The sequence below is a fragment of the Bos indicus genome, chromosome 14 (genome assembly GCF_029378745.1).
Source record: "Bos indicus isolate NIAB-ARS_2022 breed Sahiwal x Tharparkar chromosome 14, NIAB-ARS_B.indTharparkar_mat_pri_1.0, whole genome shotgun sequence".
In the NCBI taxonomy this organism is placed as follows: Eukaryota; Metazoa; Chordata; class Mammalia; order Artiodactyla; family Bovidae; genus Bos; species Bos indicus.
Window position 1 is genome coordinate 30,773,750 of NC_091773.1, and position 21,670 is coordinate 30,795,419.

The 21,670-nt window shown below is 41.3% G+C and overlaps 2 protein-coding genes and 3 non-coding genes across 7 annotated transcripts in view; all 5 read left to right on the top strand.

Annotated features, from left to right (window-relative positions):
• The window catches only part of DNAJC5B (DnaJ heat shock protein family (Hsp40) member C5 beta), a 93,996-nt gene extending 85,175 nt beyond the window's left edge, over nt 1-8,821 (top strand). For all 3 annotated transcript variants that reach the window (XM_070802609.1, XM_019973507.2, XM_070802608.1), the window contains one exon: nt 7,531-8,821. In XM_070802609.1, coding sequence (XP_070658710.1) covers nt 7,531-7,625 — 95 coding nt within the window. In that variant the 3' untranslated portion in view covers nt 7,626-8,821. The remainder of the gene's footprint in view (nt 1-7,530) is intronic.
• A 6,714-nt stretch (nt 8,822-15,535) lies between these two features.
• Nucleotides 15,536-21,670, top strand: part of TRIM55 (tripartite motif containing 55) — a 60,587-nt gene continuing 54,452 nt past the window's right edge. Inside the window, exon 1 of the mRNA XM_070802610.1 lies at nt 15,536-15,982. The gene's annotated coding sequence lies outside the window, so the exon portion shown is untranslated. The remainder of the gene's footprint in view (nt 15,983-21,670) is intronic.
• On the top strand, nt 17,841-17,934 carry TRNAY-GUA (transfer RNA tyrosine (anticodon GUA)). The gene is made up of 2 exons: nt 17,841-17,877; nt 17,899-17,934. It is a non-coding gene; the product is annotated as a tRNA-Tyr (tRNA).
• TRNAY-GUA (transfer RNA tyrosine (anticodon GUA)) lies at nt 18,425-18,513 on the top strand. The gene is given in 2 exon segments: nt 18,425-18,461; nt 18,478-18,513. It is a non-coding gene; the product is annotated as a tRNA-Tyr (tRNA).
• Nucleotides 18,647-18,719, top strand: TRNAA-AGC (transfer RNA alanine (anticodon AGC)). Its single transcript has one exon. It is a non-coding gene; the product is annotated as a tRNA-Ala (tRNA).

Sequence of the window (21,670 nt, forward strand, 5' to 3'; positions counted from 1 at the left end):
CTACGAACAAAGCTAGTAGAGGTAATGGAATTCCAGTTGAGCTATTTCAAATCTTAAAAGATGATGCTGTGAAAGTGCTGCACTCAATATGCCAGCAAATTTGGAAAACTCAGCAGTGGCCACAGGCCTGGAAGAGGTCAGTTTTCATTCCAATCCCAAAGAAAGGCACTGCCAAAAAATGCCCAAACTACCACACAATTGTACTCATCTCACATGCTAGCAAAGTAATGCTCAAAATTCTCCAAGCCAGGTTTCAGCAATACGTGAACTGTGAACTTCCAGATGTTCAAGCTGGATTTAGAAAAGGCAGAGGAACCAGAGATCAAATTGCCAATATCTGTTAGATCATTGAAAAAGCAAAAGAATTCCAGAAAAAACATCTACTTCTGTTTTATTGACTATGCCAAAGCCTTTGACTGTGTGAATCACAACAAACTGTGGAAAATTCTGAAAGAGATGGGAATACCAGACCACCTGACCTGCTTCCTGAGAAACCTGTATACAGGTCTAGAAGCAACAGTTAGAACTGGACACCGAACAACAGACTGGTTCCAAATCAGGAAAGGAGTACATCAAGGCTGTATATTGTCATGCTGCTTATTTAACTTATATGCAGGGTAGATCATGTGAAATGCTGGGCAGGATGAAGCACAAGCTAGAATCAAGAGTGCCGGGAGAAATATCAATAACCTCAGATATGCAGATGACACCACCCTAATGGCAAGCAAAGAGGAACTAAATAGCCTCTTGATGAAAGTGAAAGACCAGAGTGACAAAGTTGACTTAAAACTCAACATTCAGAAAACTAAGATCATGGCATCTGGTCCCATCACTTTATGGCAAATAGGTGGGGAAACAATGGAAACAGTGAGAGACTTCATTTTTTGGGCTCCAAAATCACTGCAGATGGTGACTGCAGCCATGAAATTAAAAGATGCTTGCTCCTTGGAAGAAAAGCTATGACCAATCTAGACAGCATATTAAAAAGCAGAGACATTACTTTGCCAACAAATGTCCATATAGTCAAAGCTATGGTTTTTCCAATAGTCGTGTGTGGATGTGAGAGTTGGACCATAAAGAAAGCTGAGCACTGAAGAATTGATACTTTTGAACTGTGGTGATGGAAAAGACTCTTGAGAGTCCCTTGGACTGCAAGGAGATCCAACCAGTCCATCCTAAAGGAAATTAGTCCTGAATATTCATTGGAAGGACTGATGTTGAAGCTGAAACTCCAATACTTTGGCCACCCGATGTGAATAACTGACTCATTGGAAAAGACCCTGATGCTGCAAAAAATTGAAGACAGAAGGAGAGGACAGAGGATGAGATGGTTGGGTGGCATCACCGACTCAGTGGACATGAGTTTGAGTAAGCTCTGGGAGTTGGTGATGGTCAGGGAGGCCTGGTGTGCTACAGTCCATGGGGTTGCAAAGATTCGGACACAGCTGAGTGACTGAAAAGTTCTGAAAACTGACATTAGGTCATGTCAGGGGTCACTGGGATCTCCTATAATATCCATCAACCCAGTCCATCACAGGCAGAGAACAGAAAGAGCAGTGACACAAGAGAGCACCGTCACTGTCAGCCCATGTGCCGTCCTTATCTTTCCTTACAGCGTGGAAACCAAAACTGGGTGAATTAAATCTAGATGTCACAAATCCAGTGTTTCACTCTTCTCTGAAGAGCCACAGAGTCTTTCCTTTTTAAATTAGACAAAAGCTCCACCCAGTCATTTCAGCAGACCTTCTCTGTAGAAGATTTCCTTTCTGGAACAGAAACACATACTCAGTGCCAAATGCCACCCAGGTTTCCTTCCTACAGAGTTGTTGGTGATGAACTTATGTGCCACTCCCTGTCCTCAGTTCTGACACTCCAGAGCTACCAGTTCCATTGCAAAGGTCAGATTACAGACTAAGTAAATCATGAACCCATTTGACTGTGTTACTATAAGCCTTAACCAAAAGGAAAAGCTCTATCCTATTCTGAAGTATTTTAATGCACAATTATTCTAGGTTTTTGAGGGCCAGAAACATAACACAATCTGTACAGTCCTTTTGGAGAAAAAAAAAAAACATAAAATTACAAATACAAAATTATATCTGAAAGCGAATATCTATCATGAAAAAAAGAAATTACAAAAAATTGCAAGGCTTAAAAACTCATAAACATCTTAAATGTCACAAATTTTGAAAAATAGCAATAGTTTAATTAACTGCCTGGCACATCTTTATAGTACTCCCTGCCATACTTTCTGGGTACATCTTCTTTCATTGCCTCTTTCTTTAATAGCAATTTCATTAACATCATTTACTGTAGGGGCAATAGAAAAATAATTGTCTTTCCTCTAGCATGTCTGTTCAAAATTTGTTTTTTATTATTGGTAGATTAGAAAAATTTCAATTTTACATCTCATTATTGATAAAGTTGTCTAACTTTTTAGGGATGTTATCAAATTTAAGAAAACTCCTATCCAACTTATTTCATATATAAGATGTAAAATTTGGAAGAATTTTTCTACAGACCAAGTTTGAATACACATTTGAAACCCTGTTGCCCCTCCATCACCCAGTGCTTCCAGGATCAGAGCACACTGGACACATTCATAGAGTGTGACACCATGTCTGGTGTGGATCTTCAAGTCTCTTAAGCAATTAAATTGGGATGTTGAGTTACAGAAGTTATCTCTAAGGCCACTTCTACACGAGTATGGCTAGCAGTAATTATACACAGAATTGCTACAAACCACAAAAACATACCCCACAGTTTCTGGTTAAGAGTCGTGGTACAGGGTGGCATTTGCAGATTTACTTGGGTTATTGGGTCTGTTTCATCCATGCAAAAGGGTGTAACCCAACTTCTACCCTTAAGAAATAAAGGAAGGAAGTTCAAAACAGTGGCATCTTCAATAGTCTCTGCAAATTTTAGAACTTGTAGACTTATGCCCATCTCTTTCTCAAAATAAAAATAAAATCCCAGTGGGTTTCTAGGAACACAGGGGAATTCTATTATTAATCAACTAGGAGCAAAGAGAAGACAGTATCTTGGCAGGTTGCCCATCCCTCCCTTTTGTCTTGGAAAATTTAAAGCTTGAAAGATAAAGGTAATGGATATCACAAATCAGAAGTTCTACTTTGTGAAATTTCGAGCACTATATGTAAAACAAGCTCATCTAGACCCTATACTCTTCTGTTAGATGAAGGATACAATGAAGTCAAAATTCTACTACCTGAGACAGAACACCTTTCCCTAGGCCTGTGTGTATGTGTGTGTGTGTGAGAGAGAGACAGACAGACAGACAGACAGACAGAGATAGGAAGGAAGGAAGGAAGGAAAGAAAAGAGGAAGGAGGTATAGAAACAAGAGCGTAAATGGAAACCTAGCTTCACTGAACACCCTGGCAAAGAGAACCAAAAATACAAAAGATAAATTCCGTTGTTTTTTTTTTTCCAAGCACTGGTCCTCAAACGACCAATTAAAACCCTAAAATTTCCTTGTGGAGTCACAATTTCCCTATTTTTCTTTGAAGGCAAGGGAATACAGTATTTAAGGGAGAAGATGTTATAGTGTGCTGACCTTGGATCTAAAAACGTGAGAGTCAGTGCAGAGAAAAATCTGTTGACTGCTTAGCTGCTCCTGCCAGTCACCTGGATGAAGCCCAAATAAATTCACAGTCACTGAGCTGAAGAGGCCATATGGCTTGTAATTAGACTCACCCTCAGCCAAGATATTGAGACATTTATTACTATTCAGCATTCATCGCACTTTACTGGCCAGTGAAAGGGCACCAAGGAAGAGCTTAAATTCATCCTTCCTCTTTTCACCAATCCCGCTCAATCCCCTTCCTAACCATCCCCCAATCCAAAGGGTCTGATTTCTAAAAATAATTTATGGAAAATAACTGTGGTAACTAGTCCAAAGCCCTTTGCTGATAAAGACTGCGCCTGCAATGAGGAAGACCCAGGTTCCATCTCTGGGTCAGGAAGATCCCCTGGAGAGGGAATAGCTACCCACTCCAGTTCTTGCCTGGAGAATCCCATGAACAGAGGAGCCTGGCTGACTATTGTCCACAGGGTTGCAAAGAGTAGGATACAACTGAATAGCTGACAGTTCCACTTTCCTTTTTTTTTTTTTTATGTTGTCATTTTTGACACTATGCCATTTTTTTTTTAATTTTTAATTTTTTTTTTACTTTACAATATTGTATTGGTTCTGCCACACATCAACATGAATCTGCCATGGGTGTACGTGTGTTCCCCATCCTGAACCCCCCTCACTTTCTATATGAAAATATCAAGTAAGCATCACCGAGGCCCAGGCCTGGGGAGCAGGACGAGTGAGTCAGCTCAGAATACTGCCCTAGAAGCAGTTCAAAGTGGACCCAAGGCTTCTTCAAAGTTTGCCTACTAAGGTTCAGTGAACAAATTTACTCGACAGGTTTATCAAGATAGTCTTTCAACCACAAACAATTATTGAGCACTTTTTGCTAGGGGCTAGAGCAAAGATGCCGTCCCTGTGGTCTTAGACCTGACAGTCTAGCAGAGGAGATGGGAAGACAAATAGTAAAGAAATAATCACACAACAAGCTAGTTAACTTAGAGGTACAGTAAGTGTGCCAGAGGAGAAGCACGGGGGCTGTGACAGTGAACACCAGGGGGCCTGACCCGGATGCAGGTAAGGACCGCTTCCCAGAGGGAGTGACACTTAAAGCTGAAAACTTTAAGGAGGAGAAGTTAAGGGGCAGGAGATTATGGGGATGGAGAATCCTAGAAGAGAGGAATCCTTTTTTTTTTTTTTTTTAAGTATTTTATTTAAAAAATTTATTTATTTGGCTGTGGGTCTTCTAGTTGCAGCACACAGGCTTAGTTGCCACCAGGCATGTGGGATCTTAGTTTCCCGCATCCCCTGCAATGGAAGGTGGATTCTTAGCTACTGGACCACCAGGGAAGTCCCAGAAGGGAGGAATCTTGATAACTTGCACAGCACAATCTCTCTTTATCCTATGGACAAAATGGAGCTCTAGATGCTGGGCAAGGCGGGGATAGTCTTATTAGGCTGTTCTATTGCATAGTTTTTATCAAGAAATAGAATGAAGTAGAAGTTATGCAGAGATCATATTTGCAAATAACCCCAAACTGGGCTACATCCAGACAAGGGCTCATACCATCAAAGCAAAATGTGAAAAGCAGAAAACAGCTGGAATCCTGGAAAGTTTGCTAGACAAGAGCAAGAGCCGTAGGATTTAACTAGGAAGAGGGGAGAGGGAGTTGAGAGAAAACCCAGAAGGTTCTGGGGAAGAAAAGCAAAAAGGTGGTATCAGTCGCTCAGTCATGTCTGACTCTTTATGACCCCATGAACTGTACTCTTTGAACCCCACCAGGCTCCTTTGTCCATGGAATTCTCCAGGCAAGAATACTGGAGTGGGTAGTCATTCCCTTTTCCAGGGGATCATCCCAAACCAGGGATCGAATCTGGAGGTGAAATATTATTCAACCTTAAAAAGGAATGAAGTACTGAAAAATACTATAGGATGAAAGAACCTGGAAACATTATGCTAAGTGAAAGAAGCTAGATGCAAAAGGACAAATACAGTATAACCCCATCTACATGAAATATCCAGACTGGTAAATTCATGGAGGCAGAAAGCATATTGGTGGTTGCCAGGGCCTGGGTTGGGGGGTGGGGGAGAGGAGGGGAGGAGGAACAGGTAACAACTGCCTAATATGTACTGGGTTTCCTTTGGGGAACTGTTTTGCAACTAGATAGAAGCAGTGAATTATATATTTAGTATATTATGAATGTACTAACTTGTTCACATTAAAATGGTTAGTTTTATGTTATGTGAATCTCACTTCAATTAAAAAATATCTGTAGTAGAGGAGAGGGGTATACCAAGAGTTGACTACAGAAAGAAGCTAAACACCCTTTCTTCAGAAAAGGAGAAGGTTCTTTGTTTCCTGCAAATTCACTCATGAGGCAAGGAGCAGAGGATACCACAAAGCATCAATATTCACAAGTGTGGGGAAACAGGAAAGTTGATCATCAGCCTTTATGCCAGCTACCTCAAGAACAGTACACTGTTAGTGGCTAAGACAGGAAAGGGCTTTGAATTACACAGTTCCATTTCAAGCCCCAACTCTGTTAGTTACTGGTAGAGATTTGGGGGGTAATTCACTTATTTTATCTGTTATTGTTTCTACTTATCCAGCATATACAAGCAAATACTACGACCTGATTATTGCCATTACCTTTAAGTTCTTTGCTTGCTGTTCCCTCTTCAGAGGTAACTCTTATCTTAAATCGTGTTTGATCATTTTCCTTTTTAAATCTCAATCTTATTGAGATGTTTACTTGACATATAACACTGTATGAGTTTGAAGTGTCAGTGCAGGATTTGAAGCCTTTCGGGGTCTGATTAAGCCTTTTGTTGTTTCTACTGGCTCTTACCCAGTCTTCACTGTTTCTAACTTCCACTCACTCTCACCCCCTTCTCTCAGTCTCTCTCCTTCTCTTTCTCCTTATCTCTCCTACCTGTTTTAACTATGAGTTTATTTCTTGCAATTTGTGGGGTATTCTTTAAGGCTTGGGTTGAAGGTTGGGGTCATCCACTTCTGCTCAGTGCTTTTGCACTGGACCATTTTAAACTAAATTTTCAGCCTGAAGTTTCTTGGAACACATAGGTATTATAAATTTGGCCTGCCAAATTGTCTGCTCATTGACTTGCCAAGAAACATTTTTAAAAAGGCTCTTCCCTGCTTCACAAAAACTCAAGACCAGCACATTTCCTTGTAGATTTAGGAGTATGGTGCTTTAGACACCACATAATCATCCAGGGTACTAGCTTTTTGTGGACTTGTGGCTTCTCTGTTGGCCCAGAAAGTAAAGAATCCACTTGCCAATGCAAGAGACCTAGATTTTATCCCTGGGTTGGAAAGATCCCCTGGAGTAGGAAATGGCAACCCACTCCTGTATTCTTGCCTGGAAATTCCCATGGACAGAGAAGCCTGGTGAGCTACAGTCCATGAGGTCGCAGAGTCAGACACAACTGAGCAAGTAACACTTCACTTTTACTTTTGTGGACAACTTCTATTAGACTCCTCACCTAAGCAAGCTCTGGGTTTTGACCTCTCTCCCAACCAGGGCCATATTTGCAATTGTCCACTGCACAACTCTAGGAGGTACTTTTCATGCAGACTTAACAGGTAGTCTATACGACACGGGTGGTAGCCCTGTCCTCATACCCACAAAATGGTAACTAAAGCTTAAGTTTATTGGTTTTAGAAAATTGCCTTGGGGTGAAAGTTGCCTTTAGTGCTTTGGTTTTAAAATTTTATAACTGAAAGAACTTAAGTGAAGAATAAAGACTATAAATCCTCCCTTTTGAAGGCCTTTAAAAGGTAGGATCCTCAATATTTTAGGAATTGAATTGGCTTGCCAATCATCACTTCAACAAAAATATCTACCACTTGCCCCCGTTAAAGGAAACATAACATGCTACGAGGGTGCTTATTGGTTTTCTTTGTTTATTTTTAGATATGGACTTTCCAGTTGTTCTCCAGCCCACAAATGCAAATGAGAAAACACAGCTAATCAGAGAAGAACCTCGAAGTTATTGTACAGACTCTTAATATTGAGCCCACTGGGGGTCCACAGTACCTCCTCTTGGTTCAGCCATGTCTCCAGGTGGTCTTGCTGGGGGAGGGGAGGGGACATGAAATGCTGTGAACTTTTCCACATTTGTATTTTATCTTTAGGTTAAGGAAAGATGACTGCTACATAATTTTCTCAGTATGCAGAGTCACTCTTTGAGTAGAATTCCTAATGGAAACACATTCCATTTTGATGAATAAAGGCCTGAAGAGTTGTTTTATGCTCCTTGCCTGAGGTAAGACAGTGGCATTGGACAGGCTTTTTGAGCCTTCCCTTTATGTGAGCCAGACCTCAGTCCTCAAGACTACAGTTGTATTCTGAAACCAAAGCCACTTTTCATCTATTTAACTAAATGCAGTATTAACATCTGCCTTTAAATATCATCAGCAAAACATACATGAGAATTTAGGAGGAATTTCTTGTGTGTGTAGAGATTTTTTTCCTGTCATATACAATATGGCCACAGAAATATTTCAAGAGGCAGGAAGAAATTATTAGGTAAAGACAAATCATATTAAAGTATAGTTTTGAAAGATTACAAATTATCACTTACTGAAAACTAACAAACCAGGAAGAAAGAAGTTTTCTGTGTACTTTTAGATGGGCATAAAAATAAAAACAGAACTTCAGCCCTGTGAAATGTTATAAATGATCCCAAAAAAATCATTCTGGGCACAAAACAGCCCCCAACAATGTGTCTGACAATTGTAAGTTAAACTATTTTTTGTCCAACAGGCTTAGATTAGCCACACTAAGACAAAGAAACACATGAGGTAAAGGACAGAATTCTAAATTCTATAATTTAAATTTAAAGGCATATCACTTATCCCATTTTCAGCCATGACAGTGATCAGAAATACTGCCCGTGTTGAACATCTATGCTCACAGGTCATCTCTGCATTTACTTGATTCTTACATTCATAAGGTGGTAGAAGCCATATGCTATTTCTAAAACAGTAAGCAGCAAGTGTTTATTTTTTCCAGGTCTTCCCTAGTTCTTAATGTAAGGTTAGATTTTTCAAGATCTTATGTTTTTACCTAATATTGCATGAAATGCCATTTCATTTTTTCTTTGTTTCTTATTCTACCCCCCCCCCATTACAGTTAATTAAAGTTAAATATACATTGTAAGTGAGAATTGGTGTTATAGCTCTGACAGTTCTGACATAATTAAAAATCTAACTCGTGTGTTACTGGAATTTTTTTTTAATCAGCATAATTAAGTACAAAGGGCCCCGGTTTGAAATTTAAGAACCTGGTTCTAACTAAGCACTCACAAACTAGCCCTGTGACCAAGTGAGATAAGAATGATATGGCTAATCTCTCTATGACTCTGTTTTCATATCTTCTCTGTTTACCTTCCAAACTGTTGCAGGACCAAGTAAAATAGCTGAAAGAACTCCAAAAAGTTAAGTACTTAACAAGTTTAAGATGGTTTTATATGAGTTTGTATATGTTGATACACAGAGACAAATGTGATGAGACTTCTGTATATAAACTCTCTCCCAACAAGACCCATGAAAATACCCAATACTAATAGCCCAGTGACCAGCAGGTGCTCAGAACTGTACTCAACACATGAGTAACTTTCCATTTGAAGGGAACAATGAGATGAACAGCCCCACCTCTGAGTACTTGGAGCCACTACTTTTCCTTTCTGAGGTCTCTAAGCAAAACAGCAGTCCTGCTGTTGAATAGTAACCTACAAGTCACAAAACTCATCTTCTCTTTCTCCCCTCAACCTCACTTTTCTTTCTCATAGAAAACTTTCTACTTCCACCCCCAGCTTTCCCACAGAGCCAGTACAAGAGTGGTTTTGATGAAAATAGGTCATGAATTAGAATCCCAATCAGATGTGGAATTAAATTCCTGGAGGTGTTCCGGCCAAGGTTTCCTACATAGGGCTAGTTTTAGTTACAGTGCTGCATGGCAAGTGTAAGCACATGGATGTCTGTGAGTGAGGGAATGAGTTCTACAGAATGCCCCTTAGCTACACAGGAACAAGGACCAACTCTCCATCTGAGGAGGGGCCACATAAGCATCTTGTGGAGTTGCCATCTGGAATTGCCTACTATTATTATGAATCCACAAACATCTTAGCAGACAAGCATCAAGGAAAGAAGGGACTTGCTGACTGTGATGCTCAACAACGATCCCAGTTCATGAAGGGTTGAATGAACTGCCCACTTCAGTGGCTCACTACCTAATCCTGGCCTCCAGGCTATAAGAGTAGAGGGTTTCATGAATCAACTATTTACTTTTTTGCTGTCTTAAATTTGTTGTTGTTCAGTGGCAGAGTCGTGTCCGACTCTTGTGACCCCCATGGACTGTAGCCCGCCAGGCTTCTCTGTCCATGAACCGAAGTGAAGTGAAGTGAAAGTCGCTCAGTCATGTTCGACTCTTTGTGACCCCCATGGATGTCATACAGTCCATGGAATTCTCCAGGTCAGAATACTGGAGGAGGTAGCCTTTCCCTTCTCCAGGGGATCTTCCCAACCCAGGGATTGCATTGCAGGCAGATTCTTTACCAGATGAACCACAAAGGAAGCCCTTCTGTCCATGGGATTTCTCTGTCTGGCACTCAAACCTCTGACCCAATTTTAGAATTTATTTATTTTTTTAAATTTCAGCAGCCTGCCACCCCTTCTCATGGGTGAGAAGGCAAATGTCCGCTTCCAGGGCAACAGTCCTCAAAGCAAAGAAAGACCTTTATTTGACAATCACAGGTCCTCCTCTCCAAAATTCCTCTTCTTCTGCCCTGAAGCCCTCCTGAGAACCTAAGTAATAGTCATCTTCATATTATTCCTGAGCAGTTCTAGACCACAAAGGGCCAGAAATTTAGATTAAGTCATGAAAAACCAGCTTCTGTAAAATAAAGTTATTTCCACATTGTAGGTGGTTCACATTAGCAGTGATTTCAGAACTACATCTTAGAGTGAGCCTTTACATCTGTATTCTGCACCGCACTAAAATATGAAGAGGCTACTAAATACTTGTTGACTAACTGATCAATTCTCATAACATAGACCATTTCTGAGAAAAGCCTTTCTCCAAAAGGAGACCTAAACATGCTCAGTGCCAGATGAAGGGGTAAGTGTGGTACAACTTTCTGGAATTTTGATGCTATTCCAGGGCTGTCCTCAAGCAAAACTGAATTCCTAGAATCAAATAAGCAGTTACCGGACAGTTGTTAACACATTCTGCTCATTTCTAGGCTGCCAACTGAGCTTTCTAATCGCTGAAAAATCTATCAATTTTTCCCATGCCTGAAAGCCCCCAGGCACATCCTTGTTCCCAGGTCCAGGAAGATGGATCTTACCTATGAGGGTTTTTTCTTTTTACTTCTGAGTAATCTGCTCTGGTACCCAAATTTCTCCATTCCTGAGACGCTGTCCAGATTGATGAATCTCAAGGTTTCATCTATAATATACTTTCTTTTCTGGTGAAGAATTGTTGGGGGAAATTTTTAGTACAAATACTCACTCTGGGAACGAGATTTCAACATTTTCTTAATTATCTTTAGAATGATCTATTTGGGCATGTATATACATTAACCATTTACTAAACTGATATTTTCAGAATTATAATCACAAAAAAACAATATTTTAAAGCTAACCTAGGAAGCTTTATAAAAGCAACAAATGAAAGCCGTTAAGCAATGAAAATTACTGCCTGTGTATTAACTGCTAGTTACTCAGTCCTTTCCAACTCTTTGTGACCTCATGGATTGTGGCCCACCAGGCTCCTCTGTCCTCGGAGATCTCCAGGCAAGAATACTGAAGTGGGTTGCCATTTCCTTCTCCACAGGATCTTCCCAACCCAGGGATCAAACCTGGGTCTCCTGCACTGCAGGAAGATTCTTTACCATCTGAGCCATCAGGGAAGCCCATATATTGATTAACTTATTATTAATGGCTAATAATTTTCTGTAAAGTGCCTTCAAAATTTCTTTAATGTATTTAGCAAGGAATTTATTTTCTAACTCGATACACAGCAAACTAGGAAATTTAATTTTTAGATACCAAAATCTGAAAGGTACATGTTATTCTGAATAAGAGGATAAAGTCTTAATAGAAAATAAAAATGATTCACTTCCCTGCTTATCTCCTGCTTTTCTTAGTTTCATTGCTTACTTCTTCTTAACCCATCCCATCCCCCAAACTAACGGATTTGAAAGGAGGTGGACTGTGTTGGCTTTTAGGATCACAGGTGTGTTTGAAGAAAGATGGTTCATTCTTTCATAAATTAAAATTATAAATTAACAATAATAACCAGTAGCCATTGTGCTCCCTGGTGGCTCAGTGGTAAAGAACCTGCCTGCTGATGCAGGAGACGTGGCTTCAGTCCCTGGGTTGGGAAGATCCTGTAGAGAAGGAAATGGCAAATCCCTCCAGTGTTCTTGCCTGGGAAATCCCATGGGCAGAGGAGCCTCATGGGCTACAGTTCATGGAGTCTCAAGAGGCAGATATGACTTAGCAACTGAACAACAACAACATTGTCCTCAGTACCTGACACTGTCCTATATTAGCTTTATATATTTTATATTTATATAGTAACAATGCTCTCAACAACCTATGGGACAAGTACAATCAGCATTATCATTCCCCATTTTTCAGACAAAGAAACTAAAACAGATTAAGTACCTTGGCCAAGATCACCCAGTTAGTGAGGGGTACAGCAGGCTGGTCATTGAGTCCATGATCTTAATGCCACACTACATTATTTACTACTACATTTGTCCTTCAAAACAAACCCTCTATACCTCCCTATCCACCTCCTTCCCAGAGTCCTTTTGTTTTCAAAAGAACATTCTCTCCTGTCACTTCTTTTATTATCTACCTTTCTCTTCAACTGCCCTTTGCTGTTCAAGAAGATTCCTACAGAACAGGGGTCCCCAACCTCTGGGATCTAATGCCTGATGATCTGAGGTAAAGCTGATGCAACAATAATAGAAATAATGTACACAATAAATGAAATGCACTTGAATCATCCTGAAACACCCACCTCCCGCCCCAGACCATGGAAAAATCGTCTTCCATGAAACCAGTCCCTGGTGCTAAAAAGGGTGGGGACCACTGGACTAGTGAATAGCCTTACTGAAATTCCAGTGATTTCCTCAAGTAAATCCTCAAAGCCTCAAAATCCTCAAATTCCTAAGAATTAGCGATCCTGTATTATTTCTCCGTAGTACAAAGGACATACAACTTAGCAAACTGACTTTTTCTAAAGGAACTTTACCTGCAACCATTTAAAATAAATATGTGTGTGTCTTGTGTGAGTATATATATTCTGTAATAATTTGTTTTACTTTTTGCCCTATGCCAATTTTCCATTTTATGCTCCACACACTGGATCAACCTGTGCTTTGTTTTTTCCCTCTGGTACTCACAACTGCTGAACCTACTCTACATGTTATATATAATCAATATACTGTCTGTCTGCCTTCAGAATGTGTGCTCCATCAGAGCAGGGATTTGTGCCTGTTTTGTTTACTGCTGCATCTCCAGCACTAGAGCAGTACAATACCTAACACATAGTAGAGACTAACGGAGAAGGCAATGGCACCCCACTCCAGTACTCTTGCCTGGAAAATCCCATAGATGGAAGAGCCTGGTGGGCTGCAGTCTATGGGGTCGCTAAGAGTCGGACACGACTGAGCGACTTCTCTTTCACTTTTCACTTTCATGCATTGGAGAAGGAAATGGCAACCCACTCCAGTGTGTTCTTGCCTGGAGAATCCCAGGGACGGGGGAGCCTGGTGGGCTGCCGTCTCTGGGGTCGCACAGAGTCGGACACGACTGAAGTGGCTTAGCAGCAGCAGCAGTAGAGATTAAATAAATGTTTGTTAAAGGAATATGAATCTCTAAAGGAAATCTCCCTGCAACATCCTCCCAGACTCCCACCCTTCAAATCATGCCTTTGGGAAAGACACTGTGTGAACAAGATGAGAGCCCTCCTCTCCCTGAGCGTGAAAGACTAAACGAGTTTGCAGAGGCTTGTGGAGCCTTGGGATGTGGCTGGGTTGGTCTTGCCATCTCCCTGTAGTACAAGTGGCTCCTGTTAACCACCTTAATGGAGATGGGGAGCTGTGGGCTAGTCTCATTAAGATCTTTAGATGTAGTGATCTGGCATATAATTCAGGGTTTAGTGTGGCTTAATAATACAATCAATTCTCATTATCACAGATTCCAGGTTTGCAGTTCAGTTCAGCCGCTCAGTCATGTCTGACTCTTTTCGACCCCATGGACTGCAGCACACCAGGCCTCCCTGTCCATTGCCAACTCCCAGAGTTTATTCAAACTCATGTCCATCAAGTTAGTGATGCCATCCAACCATCTCATCCTCTGTCGTCCCCTTCTCCTCCTGCCTTCAATCTTTTTCAGCATCAGGATCTTTTCCAATGAGTCAGTACTTCCCATCAGGTGGCCAATGTATTTGAGTTTCAGCATCAGTCCTTCCAATCAATATTCAGGACTGATTTCCTTTAGGATGGACTGGTTGGATCTCCTTGCAGTCCAAGGGACTCTCAAGAGTCTTCTCCAACATCACAGTTCAAAAGCATCAATTCTTCAGTTATCAGCTTTCTTTATAGTCCAACTCTCACATCCATACATGACTACTGGATAAACCATAGCTTTGACTATACAGACCTTTGTTGGCAAAGTAATGTCTCTGTTTTTTAATATGCTGTCTAGGTTGGTCATAACTTTTCTTTCAAGGAGCAAGCGTCTTTTAATTTCACGGCTGCAGTCATCACCATCTGCAGTAATTTTGGAGCACAAAAAAATAAAGTCTGACACTGTTTCCACTGTTTACCCATCTATTTGCCATGAAGTGATGGGACCAGATGCCATGATCTTAGTTTTCTGAATGTTGAGCTTTAAGCCAACTTTTTCACTCTCCTCTCTTACTTTCATCAAGAGGCTCTTTAGTTCCTCTTCACTTTCTGCCATAAGGGTGGTGTCATCTGCATATCTGAGGTTACTGATGTTTCTCCCGGCAATCTTGATTCCAGCTTGTGCTTCATCCAGCCCAGTGTTTCTCATGATGTACTCTGCATATAAGTTACATAAGCAGTGTGACAATATACAGCCTTGATGTATTCCTTTCCCTATTATTCATTTATAACCCCCCATATCAGTACTCACAGTGCTTTTGTGGTCACTTGCAGAGACACACAGAACAGCAAAAGATCCCAGCTGCCCAGGGTACATGCTCCCAGCAGAGAATAACAAGATAACATTCTTTTTGTTTCAGCCCTCTTACTGTAAACAAGTATCACTTTTTTTGGTGTGTGCTTTCTATTTGAATCTCATTGTTTAAAATTCTTAAAAGCACAGAGCTGTCTACTGTTTCTAAGCAGAAGAGGTTATATTGTGCCTTATAGAGAAAATATGTATGTTAGATAAGCTTCTTCCAGGTATGAGTAATAGTGCTATTGGGCATGAGTTCAATGTTACTGCATCAAAAATATGCAGGTATCTTAACAGAAGCATAAATAAAACAAGGTTGCGTATTAAATAAGGTGTCTTAACAGAAGCATGAATAAAACAAGGTTGTGTATCGATCACTTAATGATGAAAATGTTGTGAACAGAGGCTCACAGGAACTTAGCCCTATATTTCCCCAGGAGCAATGGTTCAGTATTTACTAAATCAGTGTTTGTGGTGTCTTCATAGACCCTAACTACCATGAATAACAAGAATCAACTGTAGCTCCCCTGGAACAGTTCCCTTTCTGACCTTGGAAATAGCACCTCTGTGGTTTCTCACAAACAACCTTCTTGGAGACAGTAAATATTTACAGGAAGCCATGGATGAGGACTCAGTAAACCCGAATTCAACTCTGCTTCCCGAGTCTGGAGGGTCATCCTGAGGAAATTATTTAACCTTTCTTTGTAGGGCCTTGTGATCTGTAGAACGGTTTCCTTAATTAAAAAGGAAGAATGTGAAAGTACTTTCAAGCGGATATGTGTAAGGTATTTTTCCAAGTTGAACAAGGGCTTTTCAGATCTCAGGATACCTTGGCATGATTTTCATGGAGCATCACTGTTAACAAATTTTAGAAACTTGATCATTGTGTTTGAGAGATAAGAAGAGCGCTCCCTTTAGTAAATGGAACACTTTGTTACTCCCAGAACGTCCTGGTCGTCATTTGTTCTTGCCTGACGTCAGAAACTGCCTTTCAACCTCCTTCCTCCCAGGGAGCAGTCCAGCATCCAGTCACTCTAACTCAAGTGCCCATCTGGTGACAAGTAGTGCCAAGGAAGGAGTCCTGGCTGGTGACTCTGGAAAGCTGAGATCTTATCTGCCATTGTTCAACTTTGTGACTGAAGGTAAGTTATTTCACAGCTTTGGGCACCAGTTCCTTCATTTAAAAGTAATTTTCATTAAATGCTGTCCTAGATGACAACTATGGGAAGGGGCTGATAGAGGATGAGATGGTTGAATGGCATCATCGACTCAATGGACATGAGTTTGAGCAAACTCCGGGAAATGCTGAAGGACAGGGAAGCCTGGGGTGCTGCAGTCCCTGGGGGATGCAGAGTCAGACATGACTTAGGGACTGAACTGAGCTCATGGGACTGACTGCCCCACACGTATTTGGATGTGGTCAAACAAAACAATACCAAACAGTACAGGAAAGAAAGCATGTTTCTCTTTCCTCACTATCTCTGTATCGGTTTGCTAGGGCTCCCATAACAAAATATCACAGGCTGGCTGGCTTGAACAATAGTTTATTTTCTCAGTTGTGGTGGCTAGAAGATCAAGATCAAGAAGTCAGCAGGTTTGATTTCTTCAGAGGCCTCTCTCCTGGGCTTGCAGATGCTTGCTTCTTGTCATGTGTTCACACGATTGTCTATGTCTGGTGTTTCTCTCTCTTCCTAAATCCTTATAAGGACATTAGTCATATTCGATGAGGGCCCACCCTAACAACATCATTTTAATTATCTCTTTAAAGGGCCTATCTTCAAATAAAGCCACATTTTGAAAGCCAGAGGTTCAATATAAGAAGGGGAGACACAAGTTAGCCCACAACACAGGTCATTAGTTTCTCAAAATCATCCCAGATTTCAGTTTCCCATATATTTAGATGGTGAGTTCTTTATAAAGCTCTATGTACTTGCTTTGTTTTTTTAGAAATTTCTAATTAGTTTTGGTTTTCTTTTTGAGAAAAGTGACATGCCTTTATCGTATCTGCAAGTTCTTACTGTGAAATAATCCATTCCTTCATCAAAGATCATCTTCCTAGAACCCCCCTGACCTCTTTCGTTTTTCCTAAGTTGTCTGATTGCTTTATTGACTTGCTGCATCACTGTCAACCTGGGATTTGTGGGCCTCTGAACTTTGAGCACCTGCCTCTGTGCCTGAAACCTCTTGGGGAGACCCGTGGGGAGAATGGTTCTGTTTCTGAAAGCTTCTAGATTGTGTATATTCTGAACTGTGATTTTTCTCCATCTTGGGACATGCATCCTTTCAGACTCATTTGCTTTCCACAATCCCAGAAATTATTTAAAACCTGAAGTTTGCTCATTGCACCTGCTTTGTTTTCCATGTGTGAGTTCTTCTTCTTGCATATCTTTATTATCTTTCACTGGGACCCTACGAAGGAAGGACGTAATCGTATGTAGCCAACCTTTCTCATTGTATCCTCTCATGACTGGAAGAGAGGCATGTCTCTGTGGCCTCTTTTATAAGGACACTAATTCTATTCATAAAGGCTCAGCCCTCACGACTTAATCACCTCCCATAAGCTCCACCTCCTAATACCATCAACTGGGCATAAGGTTTTCAACATAGGAATCTGGGGCCACCCTGCACCACTGCCCCTCACTTGGGGAGGGGCTCAGGGGACATGAACGTTACATAATAGTGAAGCCACACCCGACAGTAACTACCCTAAGAAAAGGGAGTAAAGAAAAAGGGCAGCAGGCACGCAGGGGATGAAGAGGAAGGGGGGTGTCTCAGTTTTAACACACGAGTTGGGAGTTTTTCCCCAAGTTAGGAGTCAGACAGCGTCCAGAGAGCCATAGCCGGCCGGTCTTTGTGCGCATGCGTAAAACAAAGCTCCGCCAACGACCGCCTTCTTGTCTGGCTCTCTCCATTGCGCATGCTCAGTGTGATCTCTTAGGCAAACGCGCTCCGGTTTTTCTGTATTGAATCTCAACGGGCGGGGTCCACGTCTCGGCTGTCCCTTCGATAGCTCAGTTGGTAGAGCGGAGGACTGTAGTTGATACTCTAGCAGAGAGACATCCTTAGGTCGCTGGTTCGACTCCGGCTCGAAGGAGACAAATGTACTTTTGTCGAGCCTCCTCTGATTTATCATCCTTTCCACGCAGGGGTTTCCCTGATAATCCATTACGTCCCAGAAAACAGGTGAGAGCTCTTTCGCGGCAGCTTTGGTCTATGGCAGCCTCCTGGGTGTGAAATCTTTTGCGAATCCCAGAATCAGGGACATGAAGTCCAAGTTCCCAGAGGAGCAGAGTCAACTCTTCGCGGGGCGGCTGCCGGGTCAAGGTTTTCTGCTCGTTTCTAAAGCGTCTGTGGCGTTTCCGAACCCCTGAGTCACAAAACAGCCACGCCGCGTCCCCGGGGCCAGCCCCCCAACCTTGGCTTCAGAGCACAGGCGAGGTCGGCGATGCGAGTGCTCGTGGCGGCGGCCGTGAGGAGGTGGGAGATCAGCAAGGGGGATCCTGTGCCCAGGAAACGAAAGTACACGAAGCGTAGAAACCCGAGTCAAAGTTACCAGGATAAGTTGAGAGAGCGTTCTTCCGCTCCCTTCGATAGCTCAGCTGGTAGAGCGGAGGACTGTAGACGTATGTCGCCGGCCATCCTTAGGTCGCTGGTTCGATTCCGGCTCGAAGGAGAGGGTCTTAATTTTGTTGCTTTGGCCTTAAACTATGAAGAAAGGTCAAAAATGTGGTCAAGAATATTTATCTTCTCTTGTAAAAGCTCTGATCTCTCTCTAGAGGAAGAGATAACCAGTCGTGGCCAGCGGTGGGGGATTAGCTCAAATGGTAGAGCGCTCGCTTAGCATGCGAGAGGTAGCGGGATCGATGCCCGCATCCTCCAGTTTTTCTCTTGGTCTCCGGGTGGTAGTTTTTCTTTAGATTCTCATTCGAATCTAAGTAGAGCTGAAAGTTAGCCGTAGGGCAAGTGAGAAGCTAGGCAAGCTCTTGAGGTTACCGCTACTAAAACTTCCCAGGCAAGGGCTAACGGGTGCTTGCAGGGGTATATTTAAAATTTTTAAAGTTTTAGACCCATTTACTTTGCGTAGTTCACGAAATTGGTTCTTTTTCTTTCCAAAATTGTCGACAGACTGCAGTCACGTCTGCCGGATCGATGGCTGCACTTAAAGGGACCCATATGAGCCTAAACTGCCCATCGTTAGGGGGAACCGACAGAGAAACAAACAGAAAAACAAAACAAAACAAAACCCAGAACTTGGAAAAGGACGCTGGCTACTTTAAACTTATGTTGAGCCTGGGAGGAGAGGACTGTTCTTGTCCATCTCAACTGCATATAGTGGGATGCCTGGCTCTTGGCAGATCCAAGACAGATACAATAAAGGAAGGGGTACCTGAGGACAGATAAGGAAGTGGGAAAATCCCTGGACCCAGAGGCTTCTTGTTTGAGGATTCTAACGTCATTTCCCACCTGGGAAGTAACTTTGGAGAATTAACTAGAGACCACCACCAGGAAGGACTCAACTGGGCTGCCCTAGAGTGTAGCCTGTTTGGTTAAACAAAGATGTGACAAAAACAAACACGGATACACACAGTCACTGAAAGATTCAGAAATTTAGCAGAACACACACAAAGCCTTTCCTGGTAATAAAGTCTTTTCATCATAATTTCCCATACGATAGCCATGAAAAAGCTGCGCAAACCATACTGCCGGTTGTCAACACAAAATATAAACCTTCTAGACAAAGGCAGAAATAATACCTTTTGTGAGGGTTAACAATTAAGAAATGAAAATACTTTTATTTATGTCCATTTTAGGATTCTAGACAACCTGTATATTTTTGTTATCAGTGGGTACAACCTGCCATTTTTTATTGGCATATCTTTCATTTTCTAGGGCAGCCTCCATTTTAAATTGTTTTCAATAAAGTCTCTTAGTTGGATGTATAATGATTGACTTAAACTCTATCATTATTTTTGTGAAAACAAATTTACAAAGTAGGAAAAAGAATCCTTTTATCAGATATATGTCCCAATTTCTGGATGGGATGATAGGGGTTTTGGCTGGCTGACTAGAGGAGCTGGCAGTGAAACTGTAAATAACTACAAGAGCAAGAAATGGGTAATAAGGAATAGGAAGGAATGCACCGCAAAGCCAGGTGGAGAACACACATTTGGGGCAAGTGAGCTGGGTGAGAACTCAAAGTCTTAGGATCAGCAAATCAGGTGTAGGATGGAAGTCATATAAAAAGTCTGAAAGTATAAGCTGAGAGGCACTACTGCTGAGTGGTTAATCACATGGGCTGTGAAACAGGACAGACTTTCTTGTCTTTGTCAATCCCTCGCTGGGTGACCTTGGGCAAGTTGCTTGACATCCTGGTGCTTGAGTTTCCTCATTGGTAAAACAGGGATAATAATAATGGAACTACTCTTAATTAAGATATAACTTATAAAGTCCTTACTGCAGTGCCTGGCACGTAGTAATCACACAATGAACATGAACTGTTATCAGTGTATGTTATCTGCACACCATAGACGGAAGGACTGGAGGGGATATTCTGAAGGTTTCTATGTGTGTTTATCTAAATATATATGGAAGTGAAGTAAAGAAATGCTTGATCTCTGGTGCAGGAAAAGTAAACAATTCTAAAAATACAAAATTATGGTTAATTATGGTTAAATGAGTTATGACCATGTAATAGTACAGCCTTTGAAATTATATTTATTAAGAATGTCTATTGACTTTCAGTTCAGTTGCTCAGTCATGTCTGACTCTTTGTGACCCCGTGGACTGCAGCACGCTAGGTTTCCCTGTCCATCACCAACTCCTGGAGCTTACTCAAACTCATGTCCATTGAGTTGGCGATGCCATCCAACCATCTCATTCTCTGTCATCCCCTTCTCCTCCTGCCTTCAATCTTTCCCAGCATCAGGATCTTTTCCAGTGAGTCAGATCTGCACATCAGGTGACCAAAGTATTGGAGCTTCAGCTCCAGCATCAGTTCTTCCAATGAACACCCAGGACTGATCTCCCTTAGGACCGACGGATTGATCTCCTTGTAGTCCAAGGGGCTCTCAAGAGTCTTCTCCAACACCACAGTTCAAAAGCATCAATTCTTTGGTGCTCAGCTTTCTTTCTAGTCCAACTCTTACATCCATACATGACTACTGGAAAAACCATAGCCTTGACTAGATGGACCTTGATTGGCAAAGTAAAGTCTCTGCTTTTTAATATGCTGTCTAGGTTGGTCATAGCTTTTCTTCCAAGGAGTAAGCGTCTTTTAATTTTATGGCTTAGGAATTGACTTAGGAAATGTTAATAATCGAATGTTAAGTGAATAAAGAATGTACAGAGCAATAAATAAATAAATAAATAAATAAACAAGCATAAATTATCTGCAGAAAGCACTAAAGAATGCACTAAAATGTTAACACTAGAGATCTTTGACTAGTAGGATTACTATGACTTTTTCTTCCTTAAAATTTAAAAATATTTTCTAAGTTCTATACTAAACATTTATTATTTTAATTGAAAATATGATGAATTAAACAAAAATAACAGCTAGCATTTATTGAGCACCTCCTACAAGCCAAGCACAGTTCTAATTACTTCACATGTGTTAACTCATTTACTTCTCTCATAAAGAAAACACCAGGCCCAGATGCCTTTAGCAGTGATTCTATCAGGCATTTAAGGAAGAAATACTAATGATACACAGACTTCCAGAAAACTGAAGAAGAGGGGGTGTTTATCTAACTTATTCCATGAAGCCAGCATTATCTATCCCCAAACCAGGCAAAGATATTACAAGAAAACTACAGACCAATATCCTACAT